General features: G+C 41.0%; 1 protein-coding gene across 2 annotated transcripts in view; it reads left to right on the forward strand.

The window, feature by feature from the left end:
• wdr7 (WD repeat domain 7) overlaps nt 1-21,694 on the forward strand; it is a 107,430-nt gene that overhangs the window by 36,052 nt on the left and 49,684 nt on the right. For both annotated transcript variants that reach the window (XM_029515305.1, XM_029515306.1), the window contains 4 exons: nt 2,485-2,582; nt 11,732-11,850; nt 12,611-12,734; nt 17,820-17,933. In XM_029515305.1, coding sequence (XP_029371165.1) covers nt 2,485-2,582; nt 11,732-11,850; nt 12,611-12,734; nt 17,820-17,933 — 455 coding nt within the window. The remainder of the gene's footprint in view (nt 1-2,484; nt 2,583-11,731; nt 11,851-12,610; nt 12,735-17,819; nt 17,934-21,694) is intronic.

Here is a 21,694-nt window from a genome sequence, read left to right on the forward strand (position 1 = left end):
AGTACAAAGGCTTTTAGATTTTTACTTCGAAATAACACTTCCAGAGCTGCTTTTTGACACCTTTATCATTTCACATTTTTCTGATTCAAATGAATTCATTCCAGAACTTGAAAGTAATTTTATATTTCTTATATGAGCCCCCCCTCAACAGAAACCAAAGGCTGTCTTGTATATAGAATAATTGGTTTTACCAAACTAATGGGGATACTAATAAAAACCTTAAAAACCTTTATATGGAATGGAGTAATAATAGTATTATGTAAATATTACATGTTTAGTAATGCATATTAAATATATTGGTGGACTGAACAAAGCGTGGGTTCAAAATTAAAATTGCCAAATGTATATTTGGAAAACTAATGGAGGATCCATCAAGCAAGAATGAAATGTCTGGTTCAGGGAAGTGAGGTGCAGCACACAGGTCTTGTACCTGGTGAGATGCATGAGGAGCCCAGCCAGGAGGCAATCCACCGTGCACAGTCCCTCCACATACCAGAGCCTCCTAATCCTGGCAGTATACTTCTGCAGCGGTGGATTAAGTGGCCCCCAGCCAACCAAAGGAGCGAGTGGCTGCATTTTGACTAGGTGTCCAACATCAGAGGTCAACAGTTGACTCCGAACACTAACCACCATCATCATCAGCTATGCCTCAGAGAGATGTGGCCAGATTCAGAAGGGATACACCAAGACCACCTCATACACCATGAACCACAGGACCACCAAAATAGATCAACTTTGTCAGGAGCTTAAGCCCTCAAGAAATGGTACAAAAAGTCTGCTGATGAGGAGAAACAGTTACTAGCAGAACTGCAAAACATCATGCAGAAGAAGCCAATGGTCCTCTGCAAAGCAGAGTGGCACAGGAGGTCGAGAGAGAGAGCCAGGAAACAGGAACCTTTATTACCTGGTTTACCTTGGCTTTATGAAACAACTTCTTGGGGACTCAACAGAGGAAGTGAATCGCTTCCTCCAAGACACCTTGAGAGACCCAGTGATTGGGCAGGAGTTGGGCCCCAATTGGCCCTGACCAACTCTATCCCGCCAAGAACAGGGTGCAATCAGGAGGAACCAAGCCTAAAGGAGGTGGAAGAGATCATCAAGGACACTCGATCCACATCTACTCCAGGTCCCAGTGGTGTACCTTACTTCATCCATGTGTGGTGCCCAAGGCTTCTCCGGCACCTCTGGAAGATCTTGAAGGTGATCTTGAGCTTGAAAGATACCACCGCTATCCAGAAGTGCACGCAACAGCTTAAAATGTGGCTCACCAAGGTTGACAGGTCTGGTCTACCTGGTAGATTTAAAGCCTGGATCTAGCAGCATTCCATACTGGCCAGAGTATTGTGGCTCCTGCTGTTCTACACAGCCCCAATAACAACAGTTGAGTCCCTCGAAAGGAAGGTAGGCGGCTTTCTCTAGAAGTGGCTGGACTTTCCATGCAGACTCACCAGCACAGCATTGTAACGGACCAACAACACCATGCAGCTACCGTTCAGTGGACTCAAAGAAGAGTTCATGGTGGCTCGCACCCAGGAAGTCCTCCAGTACAAGGCTTCCAGTGATACTAAAGTGTCAGCAGCCAGAATTGCGGTGAATAGCATAGAAGGCAGCGGAGGTGGTAGAGTCACACCTGAGACAAAAGGCATTGATGGGCAATGTGGCAATTGGCAGAGCAGGTCTGGGCTACCTCCAAAGGACCAAAGTTGGCAAGGCCTAGGGCAAGGAGAGACATCACCTTCTCCAGGAAGAGGTCCAAGGTATGGAGGAAGAGTGAGTGAGAAAGGCAGTGGGACTCCAGCAGCAGGGAGCGTGGACCAGATGGTCAAGCATGATGCTTGACCATCTACAGTGCCTTTCCAAGCCCAGCAACCTCCATATCTGGAGAAGTACCGAGATGCCCTCCTGCCCACTTTGCTCTGGAAAAGGCTCGTTCAAACATCTCCTCAGTGGCTGTCCAAAGGCTCTGGCAGATGGCCGCTTTCCGTGGCGACATCACCAGGTGCTTAAGGCAGTTGTTGAGAATTTAGCACCAGTTACTGTCGCTGTTTAAAGTTTGTAAGCTGTAGATTTCAGACTGTAATGTGTTGCCTGGCAACAGTTATTGATCACTCCATTGATTGTTGTATTGGAAGTATTTGTGTGTCTCTGAAAATTTAGACGCCTCTAGTCTGTTCAGACTCCGGATTGTGTCCTCCACCCAAAATTCAATAGGCTGGAGCCTGAAAAGAGACACAGACAATCTAACACACACACACACACACACACACACTCTGTGAGATTCAAGTAGCTGATTTCAGGAAACTGAAACACAAAAACATTGTTTTTATGGAGTCCTGGTTTTATGTATGTTTTTCTGAGAGTGGGTTTCTTTGTTTTTGCTTTGTGTGTGTGTGTGTGTGCGTGCGTGTGTGTGCGTGCGTATTGGTCCTCCTCTCTCCTCCTTCCTTTAATATTTCATGCCCCCTCTTTGTGATCCTCCTCCAGGCCTCCCAGACCAGGAGGAACCCCAGAGTCTCAGCGCAGGACGCCAGCCGCCCCCTCTCAGCCCTCCTGCCCGGCGCTACAGGCCCAGATCAAACAAGGTAACTACAAAAGAGAGGGGCACTCACTTCACACATCCCAAGGGCCCTGTGAGGGAGGGAGTTGATAATGCAGCCCACTGGCAATAAAACCCTCAGAGAGTTACAGAAAAAACTGAAATATCACAGGAGGAAGATGCTGCTGTTTCCTCAGTCAGCAGGTCTATACTGCTGTTTTTTTAAACCAGAGCACCGTTGAAACTTGACCTGGATTGAAACAAGCTCAGTAACTGGTCTCTCTCCTAAATTAGATGAAGCCCTGACTTTGTAAAATTGCCCTTTTAGTACAGGGAATTCTGTAGTTTAACCCCAGTCTCTGCTGTCAGCGACTCAGTTATTTTGATTGTTTCAGATTTCATCACAGAGAGATTCATACCGGAAATACTGAGACTTTCATCATAAAGGACATCAGTCTTTTTAAATTGCTTTCGCAGTTCTAATATTGTCATTATACTGTTAAAAATCCAGAATCCAGTCAGAAAGAGTGTGTACAAGGTTTTTCTAATGGTTTGTGGAAGATACTGACAGTGGGGTATCAGGTCAGAGAGCATGTGTATGGAACATGCGCTCTTGGTGTGAGGACTTTTGGCACAATTTTTACTGTGGAGAAAGTTGAATGAAATTTTAATTCTTACATGTTTTTCCTGAGTTTCTATGAGTAATGTGCAACAAATACAGTAGCTTTTAAATTTGTTGTGACATTGAATATGAGGTTCTCTGTTTGTGTGACAACACATGGTAAATATTATTGATATTGATGATTTGAAATCTGCCACAACTAACCAGTTGGTGGTAAACTACAAACACATTGCAAGTGGAAATTGTGATTGATTCTGTAGGCTATGAGTTCAGGTTACTTTTCAAGATGGAAACAGTAATAAGTGAGAGTATAAGAACTCTGGATGAAACAAATTCAACAAGACAAAGAAAGAAAAATTAAATGAAGAGAAAAAGAATTTCACTTAGTAAAGGTAAGAAAAGACGTTCAGTTTTTCATTGTGGAAAGAAATCTACTCTGGGTCACTGTAGGGGACATTTTAACCAGCCGTTACCATCTGCCCACTGCACACGCGCGCACACACACACACACACACACACACACACACACACACACACACACACACACACACACACACACACACTCTCTCTCTCTCTCTCTCTCTCTCTAACTAACTACATGTAAGACAAGCACGTACAAGTACAGCAAGTACAAACACTGACACACTTGGTCTGTGAAAACACATGCACGCAAATACACACGTGCGCAGCCTTCACCCTCACTCTCTCACACACACACACTTGTGTCATGGGTGGCACCCCCGGGTGTTGGCTGGAGGCGGAGTTTCAGCACTATTGTCACGCCTTAATGGAGGCCAAGCGTGACAAGCGTTTGGACTTATTCATGCCACACGCCTATTCAGCACCATTCAGAGGGAACCCTTGGCCATGACCTCTGCTCAGCCAGATACTCCAAACTGGCACGTGTCTCTCGCTCTCTCTCTCTCTCTCTCTCTCTCTCTGTGTCTGTGTATGTGAGTGTGAGTGAGACGGTCTTTGAAGGAGAGTGCTTTTAACCCTGCTCACCATCTTTTCACATGGAAATAAATGAGGTGGTCCCTCTAATATACTGCAGCATATAGAGAGAGATAAGCAGAGATTGTTGGTTGTTTGACCTTAATTTAAAACACTTATACTGTCATCAATAAATATGTTTTTGTTTTTCCAGGGCAGCTTCAGCTAATTATTGAGGAATGGTGGCTCATGGAATAATAAATGAATAGGATATGGGATGTCATTAAATTAAATAACATTCTAAATTACTGCAAACCCAAGGCTTGTTTTATAAGTTTAATTTTCCTTCAGGTTCACAAAGAATGGAACACACTTTGTCAACGGCGCTACTAAGATTGAATTGCAGCAAGTATGTCTTCACAACTGACACTTAAAAATGATTTTCATCTTTGAAAAGAAGTTTGATGTTTCCACATCAATGCCTTTTAGCAGTGATGTTACAGATTGTAGCCAACTGAATACTTCTCCCCTCTTCCCTACCTTTTTGAGAGGGTAGGAAAACATCCTGTGGTTTTCTCTCAAGCAAGTGTTTGGTTTGTCCATTCTGGGCTACTGTAGAAACATGGCCTTGCGGCATAGCAAGATCCCTGAAAGAAGACACAAAATCAAGACTCCTGTAATGTAATGTAACATAACGTAATGTTACATGACTCTAACCTAAGGAGCTTACGGTGTCTTGAATTCATCCTGAGCTAACAAAAACACTAATATTCTTCAGTTCAGATAATACACTAATGAACACTTAAATACAAAAATGGCATTGCACCTCCCCCAGTATTTCCCCCTAAGTCCTACACAGTGGTTCTTTAAATAGACCGCGATTATAAATTATAACAATTTCTTTACATTTGAGCAGATTTTGCATGTAGATCGAACATATTTAGCTTTTTATCATTTATTTCAACAGTAATACTGCTTTTTGTTTTTACGCGTTAAAAGTATTGAGCCTGACTTGAGAATAAACAGCAGCACTTGCATTGATGTGCAGAGAAAATCTATCAAACTTTTAGAGAGGAATAGTTTATTAACTTAAGGAAAAACAAGGAAGTAATGTGTACTCTTCATGCACTGTGGTGGTTTTGGACTTAGAATGTTATGTTATTTAATATATACTACTACTACTTGTGTCTTTTAATACTTCTCAGACTTGCATTAATAAAAGTGCAAGTTTTGGGTAGTATGGTTGTGATTTATTTAACCACTGGACATGTACTAGCATGGGTGTGTTAATTGGATTTACATTCTTTAGTGTGACCGTTTGTAGGAAGAATCCTCAGAATAGATAAAAGTACTTAAGCATCGGCTGCATATAAGATGATGTTATGATGTTGCTGAAGTAGATGCAAACATATTCAATCCACTCATACAACAAATATCCATTTCAATCTTAAAGTTTAGCCACCTCAGTGCTATGAATCTCAATGCGATCTCTCTTCTCTATATCTTCCCACCTTCACACTGTAGTTCACTGCATGGCTTCAGTGTGCTGCCTGTCTACAGGAAAACAAAACCCACTTTCTTCAGTGCTTCTTTCAATGTACTTTCACTTGATCTCTCCATTGTGTGCACATCTTTATATCACTCATTCCTCATTCCTCTCTTTTCTCTCTTTTACCACCAACTGATATGATGCTGCTGTATCTGTTTTCTCTGTTGTCTCTGTGCTACATGTTTTCTCTGTGTTGGTTGAACAGTTTGTTGGCAATGTTTTAAATAGTACCTGTTACATTTTGTTTCTTTGCAGGTTCAGTGTGAACACAAAAGTTGTGCACTATCTATTTCTGTAGTTAGGTATATTGTCCTATCTTCGTGAGAAATATAGGGATTTCAGTATTTCTCTGTCAATTACTGTCAATGAGAAGCACGAGAAGTGTAATGTATCAAATATGAAATGTCATACCAAATTACTTAATCATTTCATCTCCACAGTCTTAAGTTTTCAGGTTTCATCAAGAAACATCCATACTATATTTTTTTTTTATTTGACACAGTACTTTAGTAGAACAAGTACTTTGTTCATCCAGAAAATTCAAGGCAATTTATTCTGTTTGCAAAATAAGTCATTTTTACTCTTTTTTTTTTTTAATTATTATTCCCCCCAAGTAAATTCCCTGATGATTACATGCTAATAAATTTCACCCTACAGCCTGAAAACTTAGTGTCATGGTCCAGGATTTCTTTTCAGTATAGCTTTGTTTGGGTGCAGTTGGGCTTTAATCTTTGAACTCACAGCTAACTTTTCATCTCTTTACTAAATGGTTGCTGGAAAATTAAGTCTTGTATTGGTAGTTTATTTCAACAGGTGATTGAAAAATATGTTTTGTTTTGTTTTTTCAGGACATCTCTGTTGTAATTTTGGGTTATTTATTTATTTTCAAAGTTTCCCTTTTTTTTCGTATTATTCTCTTCAGTGTATTGTCATTTTCATGTTAGCATTTTGGGGTTTGATTCACCTTCCTGTGAGAGGACTGTTCGCTTAAGGAAGCCCAGATCAAATATTTACTTACTACTACTACTACTACTTCATTCATCCGCATTAGAACACAAATCCTGGATACGCATGTAATTATTTGTATCACTAACACACACATAATGTGTTTGACACATGGGTTTTCCTTAAACTAAATGATATACAGATATACAGTATCATGCTTATCATTTTGTCTTTTCACAGAAGTAAACAGGCTACATTAAACTGAAATATCATGATTAGTTTTACTTATTTATTTTTTATCAATAATATACCAACTTTTTACTTGATATATATTGTGGAAAGTCTAACTGTGAATTTGTCAGTCATGTTTTCTAGCCAGAAAAGTTGGAAATCTACAGTCTACAATGGCATGCAACACACATTAGCATACATCCATTTACTGTAATCTTGATTTGGACAATTATAAACAGTGTCCACCAGATCCTCCTGCCAAAGGTCCAGGGGGAAAATTTATCAGGTGACTGATTCACCTCATGAAATATGTGTCATGTACACACAGATGTGGAAAATAAAGATGTAGAGGTCAGTATGCCTGACTTGCAGTTATTTTGTATATTATTTTATTTTTATTTTTATACCATAACAAGTATGTTTTCCCTGTAATTTTAACCTGATCATATTTTCAACAAGGAGGAACTGAAAGAATGAAATGCATATTTTACAGAATCATTCAAGATTCTTGTCTTGTTGAGTCCAGGGCTTATTTTGAAATTGATTATTCTTCTCCCAAAGACAATTAAAATATGTTGTATCTGTTCTTTTTAGAGGAGGTCTTTTCAGCTTTGATGAACCCAATATATTAGTAATTCCATTGCCAAAAACAATTTTATGCATTGTTAATTTATTTTATTACTATAGATTTCTCATGCAAAGATTTTTTCCTTTTTTTCTGTTCTTTATTGTATTCTTCCCTGCTGTCTGACTGCTTGTGTCTCTTCTCTGTTTGATATTGTTTCTATTCATATATTTATCTTCCTAACCTGTTCTTTCATTCTTGACTATCTCTCTCCTTCTCTTCCTTTACAAGCTGCTGTAGCTGCCGCAGCCAGCACTGGCACTGCTGCTACTACTTCTACTGCTGGGGCTCTGGGGGCTCCTTGGGGCCTTCCCCAGGGGGCCCCTGGTTCCCCCAGCCCCGTTCCTGCTTCTCATAACGTCCCCTCAGTCAATGAAGGTACAGACTGAACTGACGGATACCACTTAGGAAACGTCTAGCACCCATACTCTTTTTTTTTTTTTTTCCCCCAGTCTCTTATCTATGTCTTTGGAGATCTTCTGCTTCTTAGATCCTCTTTCTGGCTACCCTTCCTCTTTCTTTATATTTCTTTCTTCTCTCCTCCACATATATATTTTTTAGTTATTCATTTTCTACTCCTGTTCCATTTTTCTGTGTCCTCACTTAACTGTCTATTTCATCGTGATTTTTCATCTTCCTTCGCTTCATACTATTAGCTATTCACCTTCCTTTTTTATGTGTTTCTTCCTGTCTTCATCACCTCATTCCCCTTCGATTGCATCAGTCTTGTTTTTCCCCTGCAGCCAGTGTTTGGTTTTCATCTCAGGTGCCTCCAGTTTTTTTCCAGTGTCTTTGTTCTTGTTTTGGTCTATAGCACTGTCTGCTTTTCTGTCTGTCTATCATGGCTGAGTTCAGTTCACTTTCCATATAGTTAGTTAAAGAAATGAATGGCTTTGTGTATCTATATTTATATGCTGCAGAAAACTTGGTAAAGGTGTTTTTATTGTGGTCATAAGAAATTTAACCAGTCTTAAGATTTATTTATGTGTGTGTGTGTGTATATATATATACACATATTGAGATATACATATACACACATATACACACACACACATATATATATATATATATATATATATATATATATAAATATATATATATATATACACATACATATGTGTGTGTGTATATGTATATCTCAATATTAGTTATTCTCTGATTCTATAAAAAGAAAAAAACCAACACAAATTATCCTTAACATCATCATTGCATTTATTATAAACACAAAGAGGCTGGGACTGTTTGTATCAAACCACCAGGCAACCACTAATACTTGGTATGACGAAATGTTGAGAAGCAGTCGTGTCAACTGCAAGCAAGCAGGGTAATGTTTGGAAATGATACAGTTGAAAGTGCATTGACCCAGTTGTTATGTTCTGGTCTTTTGTCTTTTTTTAATACATGTGTTGTGCACACCTATTGTGTTTTCTGTCTGTCTGAGTGTACATATGTCCTGATGTTTCAGTGTCAGTGTGGTTACTGTTTGCATGCTTGCTATTTCCACCTGATGAGGTAGGCACTGTCAGAAAAATTACTTAAACCAATCAAATTTAAAAAAGATAACAAAATGTCCATAGCAATGGCCGTTAGCTTTCCAGCTGTTTTCACCTGCAGCACATCCACCTTATAGTGTGATGATTATGATACAGACTTTTTGTATTAACCATTTAAAATTTTATTGTAAATGAAAGACATCATTATAGGATTTAATGTTATTTAGGATTCTTTTCTGATCATTTCAATTAAGGCTGATGTGTTTTGTTTTTTTTTTATTTTTAAACTGAAATTTAAATGTTTTGTTAACAGGATGGTGGCTTTTACCATGGATGGCTCCAGCCCTGTCTGCACATGTAATGAATGTGTTCTCAAATTCACATTCTCAAAAAAAGCCATTTTTTTGGTTTGTGTAGGGAAATCGAGTGCCTTTCCAAATTAATGATCCTTTGTTTGCAATTTTCATGGACAAAAATAAAGCAGATTAGGATATTTAACATTTAGTTTTATAGCAGAAAACATTTGAATCATGAAAAAAAGAGGCTTCCTTACTAGACAGTACATGTAAAAATCTCTTAGAACAAAAGTGACCTTCAATTTTCAGTAGAGGTGAATAGCACTGGTAGCCAATATGTCAACAAAACACTGCCCTGCAGAAACCCAAGTATTGTTTTTACTACTTTGTGTAATCGTCCTAATACACAAAATCAATCTGGTATCTGTTCACAACAACTGTTTTTAGGTGACTTGTAATCTTTTATGGTACCGTCTGGGTTTTTTATTTTTCATTTACTTTGTTTCTGTTTTTATACAATGCAATTTTTATGCTGCAGGGTAAACAAGTTCTACAAGAGATTTCTGAACTCAATGGGATCACCTCCTTTAATCAAATTTGAAATAATAACTAAAAAAGGTTATTTGTTGGCAACAACAGTACCTTTAGCTTTTAGCAGCTTCTGCAGCTAAACAGCAGTAGTAACTAGTACTTGACGTTTGGGCATCAGTAGACATACTAGTAGTTAGTAGTAGTTGTGGAAGCTATATTAACTGTACAAGTTAACACTAGCTGCAGTGGCAGTCTCAACAAGGGTTGTTGGCAGCACCAAAAGTAGTAACTGTTGTTAGCAGCAATATTTGTTATTGTAGCAAAGGACACATATTTTGACGCATAGAATGGTCATGATAAAGCACATTTTTATCTGGGGATAACAATTTAAGCATAAAATAAAAAATACCAGTAAAACATCTTGTATTGCTACAGGGAATAGCCCAGGGAATGAAGTATCCTTACGGTCTGGTGAAAAAGCAGGTATTGAAAAGAATGAGTAAAACAAATCTCTTTTAATCCCACCATTTGAGTTCATGGTGGTATCATAACTCATTTTAGTAGTAGTAGCTCAAGAAAGCTTCCTGGATCAGCAGGTGGACCAACTGAACTGCTTCAGTATTTGTGGTGGAAATTTGGGAAACAGCCTGAATAGGATGGTGAGGTTAAGTATTGTAGGTGGAAATGGAAGGTAGGACTTCAATGAAATGAATAAAATTTTTGAAGGTTTCTGCACGACAGTGATGTGGCTAGAGGTTGACGGATTATCATGGGTGTTATGGTTAAAGAAAGGTGCATAACACTTGGCAAAATAATTGATATTTTATTTTCATCAGAGTCGTCACATTTGTTAATCTGTCAGCCTCTATATCTAGTCTTCCTGAATGCAGTACTGTATGTTTACTCTACAGTTTGTATTTCACTGGTAGAGGTAAGTTTACATGGTTTCCCTGGCAAAGAAATTTGTGTGGAATTTCTTTCTTGCTTAAAAGCCTTTCTATGTTTATCACACGCTTGCATCTACATGCATCTCCTCTGGAAAACATATATTGAACCAATATATGTGAATAAAGTGCCTTGTTTATGTTGAGTATCAGCAAATGAACATTTCAGTCCATTCTTTGTCACACACTTGTAAAAGCTGGTTTGTATATCTCTGGTAGGTGTAAAATGTGACTGTACATCATTTTGGCTCAGACTGATTTAGCCAGTTTTCTTTGTCAGCCACTCAGGGTAAAACAGTACGTGTACATGTGCCAGTTGTTCTGAATACGCTCAAGGTTTTCAGATGTTTCTGTCTGTCCCTCCACTCAGTGCAGTGTTGTTGAATGATATGACACACTTTAATGCGTCATGCCAAGGTGTCATAATTTCGCTTCACCTGACATAGTTGTATATCTGTTGTTGACACAGCCAGAAACACTCAGGCTCTGGTTAGCAGAATAAGAACTTCTCTCTCACCAAGACTGTAAATAATAGCGTCAGTAATATTCCTATCCTGTGTTTAACTTGTTAGTGGGTTTTTTTTTCCAGAGGACTCATGAATACTAAATCGGTATGCAGAAGGATGTGAGAAACTCACTGCTGTCAAATGGAAACATGTTTTCTTACAGCATGAATAGAAAATCTGACAGAAACATGCTAACAAGTAATGATGATTTACTTTGACAAACATTCATTGGCTTTCATTCTGATTATCACTGAAGAAGATAGATCAGTTTGCAGGTGAGAGATGGTGCAGTTTTAACATCAGATATAAGGCAACACAAAGCACCTTCAGTCACCTTTTCCACCAAGATTACAACATAAAGTGGTTTAGCACTTCAATCCAGGGACATTGTTGCTGTCAGGGAAGTGCTGGTAGAGGTTGAGCAGAACTCAACAGGAGAACAGCTGCTTTCAGGTATTTATAGATTTATTCACTGACCCTCCATATACTCTTTCCTGACATTGTGTCTTTGTGTGTGTAGGTTGGAGTCAGCTGGCAGCCATGCACTGTGTGATGCTTCCTGACTTACTGGGCCTGGACAAGTTCAGACCTCCACTGCTGGAGATGTTGGCGAGGAGATGGCAGGACCGCTGTCTGGAGGTAACACATACAGACACACAACACAGTGTGTTTTTATTTTTTATTTTTTATTTTATTTTTTTTAGACAACTACAAGAATTGTTTTAGGTGACAGTGGTTATCCCTTGTTATGTTTTTAGGATCAAGTCATTTATGTTTGTAATAAGCATATTATATACCAGCCTGGAATATAATGTATCACCATCATCAACACCACCACCAACATAATAATGTGCCAAAACATAAACAGATCCATCAAGGCCAGTGTCAATATACTGATAAATGAGTTCAGACTAGATTTAGGCTGTCTTTTGCTGCCATTTAAACCTGAAACAGTAAAGTTAGAGGTACGCTTGTCTGGTTTGTGGATTAGTACCCACTCTGACCTGTTAACATGTCCAGCTGTGGTCTTGGACTCCCTTTGCTCCTGTTTCAGGATCAAACCTAGTGTGGTTGACTGGGGAGGCAGATGATGCCCACATACGACCACAGTGGGGTTCACTGTCTTTTTCACTTGGGCGATCGCTCTGACACAGCAACAGCGATCTTTTTATTCTTCCCTCACGACCAAACAACCAGTACAGCCCACTAGGAAATTTCATACTTCCTAATAAAATAAAGATTGTTCTTGAGTCCAAGCCAAGTCTCAAGTACAGTCTCTGTACAGTCACTGTGACATCAACTTATGTTCACCTCAAGTCCCCAACATGAGACCTCATACTGTAATGCTTAGAGTCTCTGCTCCAATTTGTACCTGTACTCTGTCTACTCTGATTTTTAGGTACGTGAAGCAGCACAGGCCCTTTTGCTGGCTGAGTTGAGAAGGATTGGCCAGTCAGGACGCAAGGACACCATTGACATGTGGGCTCCCTACCTCCCTCAGTATGTGGACACCGTCAGCTCTCGTGAGTGTCCCACACTTTATTTGACGTAGATAGAAGTCACTGTTTGGTTGTGATGGTGATGAGCACAATGCAGCTTTGTGTCATTTTTGCTGACTGAATGGATGACTGTCTTATTTCATCACTGAGTTGTAGTTTTTGGTACACATTTGCGAGTTACAGTCTCCAGTGTTGCTACCTTAGTGCATCTTGCCAGATTTGATTATGTTTCTAAAGAGACTTGGTAAAACCCTGATCCAGGTCTGGACCTTGTTAGGGCTATACATCTTACAGACAGTCAGCTGGTTCTACTCTGGTTTCCTGGCTGCTTAGGGACTGTAGGAATTGCAGCAAATAACTACTTTTATTTGATGTATGATTTATTAATAAAGGAGACAGAGGAATAACAGAATCACAGAAGAGTCAATACTAACTGCTTAAGAAACAAGTAGATAAATACCAGCAACAGGAAATAAGACAATATCATGAGTTTTGCATGCAACTTGTAAGTTAGGAGTAAGAAAACTGTGTACTTAAATCCAGCTGTGCATAGCAAATAGTGACATAAAAACATGAAAAGCTGTTACCTTCTTGAGCTGAGGTGAATAAAGACTGTAACTGTAGTGGATCCAGACAGAGGCTTTGCTCTGCGTGAGGAGAAAGATATTCTGTCTCTTCTAACTTTCTCTCTGAGCAGTTAATACAGCTGGAATCACAGCTCAGTCTTGCTTTTTCATGAACATCAGCACTTGGACACAAGAGGTCCAGACATGTACAAGGTTTTGACTTAGTCTCTCTTGGTCCATGTCCAGCTCTCTTTATTCCCAATGGACTCTCTCTAACTCTCACTCTTTCTCTGTAGGTCTATAGTTAGACCTGCTGATGGGAAGAAAGGTGAATCTCCACCTTCTTTTACTAGAAACAGCCTTCTGAATTGTGTGTGTGTGTGTGTGTGTGTGTGTGTGTGTTCAGAAGTGCTCTGTGGTTGCAGAGGATGCTGGGGGTCTCTCAGGGGAACAGTTGCCATGGAAATGGGCACCGGTCAGTGTTGTATTACCATAGCAGTACCACAGGCAGGGGAGGTGGTGGGTGTGATGGACCAGTGACCTCAGGGGATGAGGGAGGATGGAGGGGGAGGGAACAGACACAGAGAGAGAGATAGAGTGAGGTTAAAGGGTCATTGAATTTGATCTGTGTGCTGCACAGCAGGACTGAAAGGAACAGTAAGATGATGCCCGCCGGTCCTGGAAATCCTGAATATCAGGGGAGAGTCAGGGAATTTGTTGAATCCCCTAGAGAAGTCCTTTGAGCGTGATTCTCTGCTTGGCTCTGTCTGTTGTTAAATGCAACATGTCATTCTTACACATTTCCCGCCCCATGAAATGGGCTGTGTCAACCAGTTTTTTTGTTACAGCGTTTGTTTTCCAACACATCCTTTATGGTTTCTAACTGAGCTCACATCAAACTGAGGCAACAATGAAGTATGCATTTGTTTTATCCTTCAGTCAGGGTCCTGTGGGAAAGAAACTTTTGGCCATGGTGATTTTATTTCAAGCCAGTAGAACCCTTATTTGGGGTAGAAGGTGGCAATAAGGAGGAGTGACAGCTGGATTTGCCCTGCTCTGTACTCTATCATGATTGGGTTTTAAAATTCTGGAAACTACAGACTGAATCAATTGATCAACAGTTGAAGTTGCACACAGCTGTTGTGTACTTATTGTGGCCATGGTCATTAAATAGAATGGAGGTTTAAGGCTCCTCAGCATTAACTTCACTTTTCAGACCCAGAGTCTCCAACCACTATTTATAGTCTCTTGCTGGTGTGTGAAAGAATGGGATTTTGTTTAGGTTAAATAGTCTCTTCTATTCAAACAACAGAGAAGACAGAAGCATCTTAATAAGTTTAGGTCAGCACGGTTAGCATGGTTGCTATATTAGCGAGGGCTGAACACATTCAAATGAAACCGTACTGAGTTTATTTTGATAGATAGTGACAAATGGATAGTTGGGTTTATCCTTTATCATCAACTCTGTAAAGGATACTGATGTGGTTGTTGATAGATGCATTTCTTTATGTCCAGAGAACATGACACACAGACTAGCTGGTCTTTAGCACCACAAAATTTTATTCCTGTCTGCTGTGACACATTTCACTCTTACAAGAAACCTGCTGCTGCCTCCTCTGATTTGTGTATTACAGTTTGTGTGATTTTTATTTTTTTCATAATATTGAAGTAATAAATATTCATCATAAACTGTTCTGTACAACACAACACAACTCACACACTGACTGTGTTGTCATTCACATGGGAGGATCAGTATAACTTAAGTGGAGTTATTTCGCACTGTTGACACTATCATCAGATAGGCACTCTGTAGTCCTCTTGAGCCTCTCTCTCTCTGACATACTCACACACAGCCAGCTACTCCAGCAGCAGAGTGTTTGGAGGAAAACACCGGTATTTATCCATTAGCTTTTAGTGCCTAGAAAATGTCAGTGAGTCCGTGGCAGAGTCCCACTGTCGCAGCATGGGGCTGACCACACACACACACACACACACACACACACACACACACACACACACACACACACACACACACAGCAGTGGCTGTGCCTGACCTTTCAGCTTTCATGGAAGTGTTTAAATGCCTTTAACACAAAGGAAACAGGAATTGTTAACCTGCACTCAGAGATAGAGACAGAAAGGGAGAGAAATGAGATGCATAGAAAAAGGAAGAATGGGACAGAAAGTGGGAGTAGGGCAGAAAGCAAGACAGCGAGTGAGAGACAGAGAAAAATAGAGAGACAAGAAATGAGATTGCTCGCATCCTGTCCATCATCAACGCAACTGTGTCTTTTGAAGTGTCTTCAACAGTGCATGGTGGGACCTGGTTCACTCGCATCAGATTATTCCCGTCAGTTTCCTGTGTGTATTAGTGCAGACTGGGGTGGATACAGCTTCCTGTAATGATGGGGATGGAGAAGTGTGTCTGGCCGCAAACCCATCGACATGCTGCTGTAGCACTGACCAATAGAAAACATGAGTGTGAAGCTTTCATCTTTGAGGTGTAAGACGTCCTCAGTAATGGGGGGGGGGGGGTGCCCAGGAGAAAGGACACAAGGCTGGGGAGCGGAAAAAGTCCGCCTTGGGGGGTCTGGACTGAGGGAGACAGGGTCCACACACTTAACGTTCTCATATTCACACACTTGATTAAAGAAAGTCCCTTCCATTGTCCACCTTGACACGCATGAATACACGCAGTTTTAAGGGCCAAACTGTTCATGAGAAGCAGCTGTTTCTTTGATCACTGAGCAGCAGTCCCCCCCGCCGCCCCTGCTTTTAGTTAACTGTGTAAGTCTATCACCAAATTCTGTGTTTTTCCCTCATCAAGCTGCTGCTGTTAAAGATGTGCCTTCTCCTCACTGTCCTCTTTTCTGCTGTTTACCTTCGTCATACATCTTTCTCATGCTGTTCTTCCTTTTATAGACATTTCTTTATCCTTTTTCCCTTTTTTCCTTCCCTCCCTCCTTCCTTCCTTCCTTCCCTTCTTCCCTCCTCCTCTCATATTTGTTCTGCAACCAATCACTATAATCTGTTAATTATCATATCTATTAAATATCTTTCCTTTATTTACATTCCTCCTCCTCCTCTCCCTTTTCCGTTTTCTTTTTTGTTCTCTCCTTTCCTCCTGACTTGATCTTTCATGTACTCTTTCCTCCCTGCTTCTCTCCTCTAAATGTTTATTTGTCTTTCCTTTGCTGGGAGGATGGGGGAAGTTGAGTTATTATATAAAATTATTATAGATGTAATAAGCTAAATGATAAGGAAGTGTGATTTTGAACAGAGGAGCACAAGCAACAGCCAGAAGAGAGAGGAGAAGGTCCTGGAGGTCAATAAGGCATGCTGGGAGCCATGTGTCATGGCTGACATGACAAGCTTGACCTTGGAGCAGTGCAGTGCCCCACCCCCCCACCCCCCACCCCCCATTAAGCGCCCCTCTTTTGCCTCCTTTAAATGAACCTAAAGAACATGGATGACTTAGCCAAGCACTGCACAGGGGTTTACAATACATTACACCAATGATAATTACAAAAATATAAACACAACTCTAGTTTTTGCTCCCATTTTTCACAGGTTGAAATTAAGATTTATCAGGCTCTGAGCTATGGACAGTTTAGTATAATAAAATAAAACTGCACATTTTTCCAGTATTACCTTTATTTATTACAATTTAACACTCCACTCCATATTTAATAACAACACAATTCTGGCTTATGTCAATCAAGCTCATTTGAATTGACCTGAAAGGGACCTGTTTCTATAGAAACACAGTTTGGCCTTTTATAGTCCAATCACAGAGATTATTTTAATTAAGTTCAATTAAGTTTTTATCACTTTAACATTTGAGATGGATAGTGAAGCAAACAGGCTGAGTCCTGGCTTCCTGTGTGTGTGTGTATGTGTGTGTGGTGATTTAAAGCTGTACGAAGTCATTTTGCTGTCAGCAGGGTGTGTGTATGTGTGTGAGCAGGTTAATTGGAACATGAAGCACCATGTTAACCAGGATAAATCAATGTAATTATACATAGTGTAATTACAGTTTTTTTTACCCCCCACCCAACACACACACACTCTGATTAGCTGGTTATTGTTTTCTTGCTTAGGGAGTCATAGGGTTTCTGTGTGTTTGCACAACTGTGCACGCATGTGTGTAATTCATTAATTAGCTTGTTTTCTCACCGATTAGTTTACCACTACAACTCTGTACCTTTAGCTGCCTCATTCATTAGCATGACATCATTCATTAGCCCTGGTCACTAATGAATAGCCTCTCTTAATTGGCAATGGAAAGATAAGGTCTAAATGAAAGCACTAAATATAGTGTGTGTCTGTGTGTGTTCATGTCCATTAATTCTCTAGATAACAAGGAGGCCCAATAAACCTTTATTGGCTTTTTAACCAAGACACTTGGCCTGATGATACAAACACCAAACCTTGTCTGACACAAACTGTGCCATCGGTCATCACCCTTATGGTCAGCCTTTTCCAGCACCGGCTGATATTTAATAATCATAAAAAATATCTTTCTCTTCCTCTCCTTCTTCAGCTGGGACGAACACAGAACCCTCTCCTCCAGCCCTGCCCCCTCCTGAGACTCAGCCAGTAGAAACCAAGGCTCCGGAGGAGGAAATGGAAGTCACAGATGACGACATCACAGCAGGTGCGAACGGGCAATGTCATTGAGAGAAGAAAGAGTCACTAAATCACTAGAGTTTAGTTTCTTCTAAAAATTTTAAACTGATTCAGGAACAGTTTCTTGGTTAAAGTAGAGTGCATTTTATCAAACACATGATTCGCGAGTCCATTTCTTTATCAGGTAAATGGCATGAAATTACACAGTTCAGACCTCATGAAAAGGCTATACATCTCTTCAACAACACAGAAACGTAGTTCTTTTAAACGGGAGTTTGTTGCCTTGTCACATCTTGTTTTCCTGTTGTCTCCATACTTTGATAACTATGTTTTCTGAGTGAAGACTACACTGATGCATCTACCATCCAGTGCTCAGCTTATAAATACAAACCACTCAACATCAAGAAAGCCTTCTATGCATAAAAGAAAATTGCTTGTTGGTCATGAGGAGAGTTTTTTCAGTTTTTCGAAAGTTCTGTTGATGCTAGCTAAGCTAAGCTAATGAATTTTGCTGCCAAAACAGCCCTGACCTGTCAAAGCCTAGATTCCACAAGACTCTTGAAGGTGTGCTGAGGTATCTGGTACCAAGGTGTTAGCAGCAGATCGTTTAAGTCCTTTAAGTTGTGAGGTGGGGCCTCCATTGTTCAGACTTTCTTATCCAGCACATCCCACAGATACTGAATTGGATTGAGATCTGGGGAATTTGGAGGCCACGTCGACACCTCAAACATACTGTTGTGCTCCTCAAACCATTCCTGAGTCCATTATCCTGCTGAAGGAGACAACAGCCATCTATTTGCATGAAATGGTGTACACATGCTGCAAAAAGGCTTAGATAGGTGGTATGTGTAGAAGTATCATCTACATGGATGGTAAACTACCCAGGTAAGCTATGCGCATGGCCATCCATGTGATGTAAAACGAAATGTGATTTATCAGACTAGGCCTTCTTCCTCCCTTGTTCCATGGGCCAGTGATGCTCGCTTGCCCATTGTTGGTGATTTCCAGGGTGCACAGGGGTTAGAATTGGAACTCTGCTTGTTATATGCTTATGCAGCCACGTACACAACTAACTGTGATCAATTGCGCACTGTGTATTCTGACACCTTTCTATCAGAACCACTGTTAACTTCTTCAGCAAATTGGGCAACAGAAGCTGCAGTTTCTGAGATGCTCTGACGCTGTCGTCTAGCATTACAATTCGGCCCTTGTCAAATCCTTACACTTGCCCTAATATATCCCTCCCACTAGGAGGTGCCTCAATGTAGAGATAATCAGTGTTACTCACGTCAATGTTATCAATGATTGCTGTATAGAAATGTTCTATACAAGTAAAAGGCAACTGAAAATGTGTTTTGTAGGAAACATAACTGAGACCAGATTATTTTCTATCATACGAGGATAGTCTGCTCTTCATTTACATATTTGGAAAGTTCCAAGTATTTCCACACTGCCTGTGCCATTCCAGGACAACCTGTTCATCACCATCATCATCATCATCATCATCATCATCTTCTTCATCCGCTTATCTGGGGCTGGGTCGCAGAGGTAGCAGCTCCAGCAGACGACCCCAAACTTCCTTTTCCCCGGCCACATTGGCCAGCTCTGACTGGGGATCCCAAGGCGCTCCCAGGGCAGTGTGGAGATATAATCTCCCCACCTGGTCCTCGGCCTGCCCTGTGGCCTCCTCCCAGCTGAACATGCCAGGAACACCTCCCTTGGGAGGCGTCCAGGTGGCATCCTTATCAGATGCCCGAACCACCTCAACTGGCTCCTTTCCATGCAAAGGAGCAGTGGTTCTACTCTGAGCTCCTCACCCTATCTCTAAGGGAGAAAGAAGCCAGCTATGAGGAAGCTCATTTCGGTCGCTTGATCTTGTTCTTTCGGTCATGACTGTAGGTGAGGGTAGGAATGAAGATTGACCTGAAAATCAAGATCGAGACAACATATCCTGAGGAACCCGGTCATACGCCCTCTCCAAGTCCATAAAACACATGTAGACTGGATAGGCATACTCCCATGCCCCCTCCAGGATACATGCGAGAGTAAAGATCTGGTCCGTTGTTCCACGACCAGGACGGAATCCGCATTGCTCCTCTTCAATCTGAGGTTCGACAATCAGCTGGACCCTCCTTTCCAGCACCTTCGAGTGGACTTTCCCAGGGAGGCTGAGGAGTGTGATCCCCAGATAATTGGCATCCTCTGGTCCTCCTTTTTAAACAAGGGAACCACCACCCCGGTCTGCCACTCCTTTGGTACTGTTCCAGACTTCCATGCAATGTTGAGAAGGTGTGTCAACCACAACAGCCCCTCAACACCCAGAGCCTTCAACATTTCTGGACGGATCTCATCAACCCCTGGGGCTTTGCCACTGTGGAGTTGTGCAACCACCTCAGTGATCTCCTCCCGGGAGATCATCACTGATCCCCTCCTTATCCTCCAGCTCTGCCTCCACCCCAGAGGATGTGCAAGTTGGATTCAGGAGTTCCTCAAAGTGCTCATTCCACCTTCCGACTACCTCCTCAGTTGAGGTCAACAGTGAACCATCCTTGTCATAGATTGCTTGGATGTTTCCCCGCTTTCCCCTGCTGAGATACCGAACAGTTTTCCAGAAACACCTCCGTGCCTCCCGAAAGTCCTTCTCCAAACTCCTCCCACACCCACTGCTTTGCCTCCCTCACCGCTGAGGCTGCAGCCCTTCGGGCCTGTCGGTGCCTTGAAACCTTGCAACACATGTAACACCATCATCTTTTATTTACATTACCTAAAATGCAACATTTGGACATACTGGTGCGTGGTAGAGCACGTACTGTCAAGACTTAGTCCTGACAACAGCAGCCCAAATTCATTCCCTCCCCGATCTTCTTATTTCTCTCACTGCAGCTACTGTTACAAGTTCTGCTTCTGAACATAATCCAGCCAGAAATGCAGTGCCACCACAATTTAATTGGAAATGAATATAAATCTGAGCTGGATGATCAGATCTGGGATGAGTATATGATCAGGTTGATAGTCTCAGACGAGGTCTGCTGCTCTACCTTGTTGGCATTTACGACATTTGTGCTGTAAATTCAGAGACTTGTCTCCCTAGTGGTCTATGGAGCCTCAGCTGGTTTCATATGAGAGACACTGGAAACTCATTTATCATTTATGTGTTGGACAATTCAGGTGTTTTGCTCTGGTGACTCTGAATGTAGGTTAATAATGCTCAGTGTGTCCGTGTGTGTATATATTAATCAGCGCCCCACTGCTCATGTGCACCACCAGTGTTCTGTGACCTGCATAGTGTTAAAAGCAGTTTGGTGTTTCATGTGCACCCATTCTCTTTTTCTTGTGCTCTTTCTCTTTCTCTCTCTCTCTCTATCTTTCTAAAGTGAGAAGTTATTTTCTCCACAAAACCTTGACACCAGGACAGATAGACAAACCACTCATTTTTCTGCTCCATTTATCTTTTGTCACGTGTCAAATGTGTAACCATGACAAAAACATGCAGGTGGGTCAAGCAACACTTTGCCATCTCATATCTGGAGAGTTTTCATAGGAAGTTAAAATGAGCAAAAGCTGCTGTGAATGATTACACTCTCATTAAGAAACATCAAATTATAACAAGGATATTTTTATTATTCACATGGTTTCAGTCATATGAAGTGTTGAGTGAAAAAGGTTCTTTACTGTCTCTTCTTTCTTCCTCCCTCCATCCTTCTCTCAGACCAGTCAATACCGCTGACGTGTGTGACAATTTATCATTTCTCACAGCTCATTTTTCTCCTATTGACAGCACTACTTTTT

Source organism: Echeneis naucrates, chromosome 12 (genome assembly GCF_900963305.1).
Source record: "Echeneis naucrates chromosome 12, fEcheNa1.1, whole genome shotgun sequence".
NCBI lineage: Eukaryota > Metazoa > Chordata > Actinopteri > Carangiformes > Echeneidae > Echeneis > Echeneis naucrates.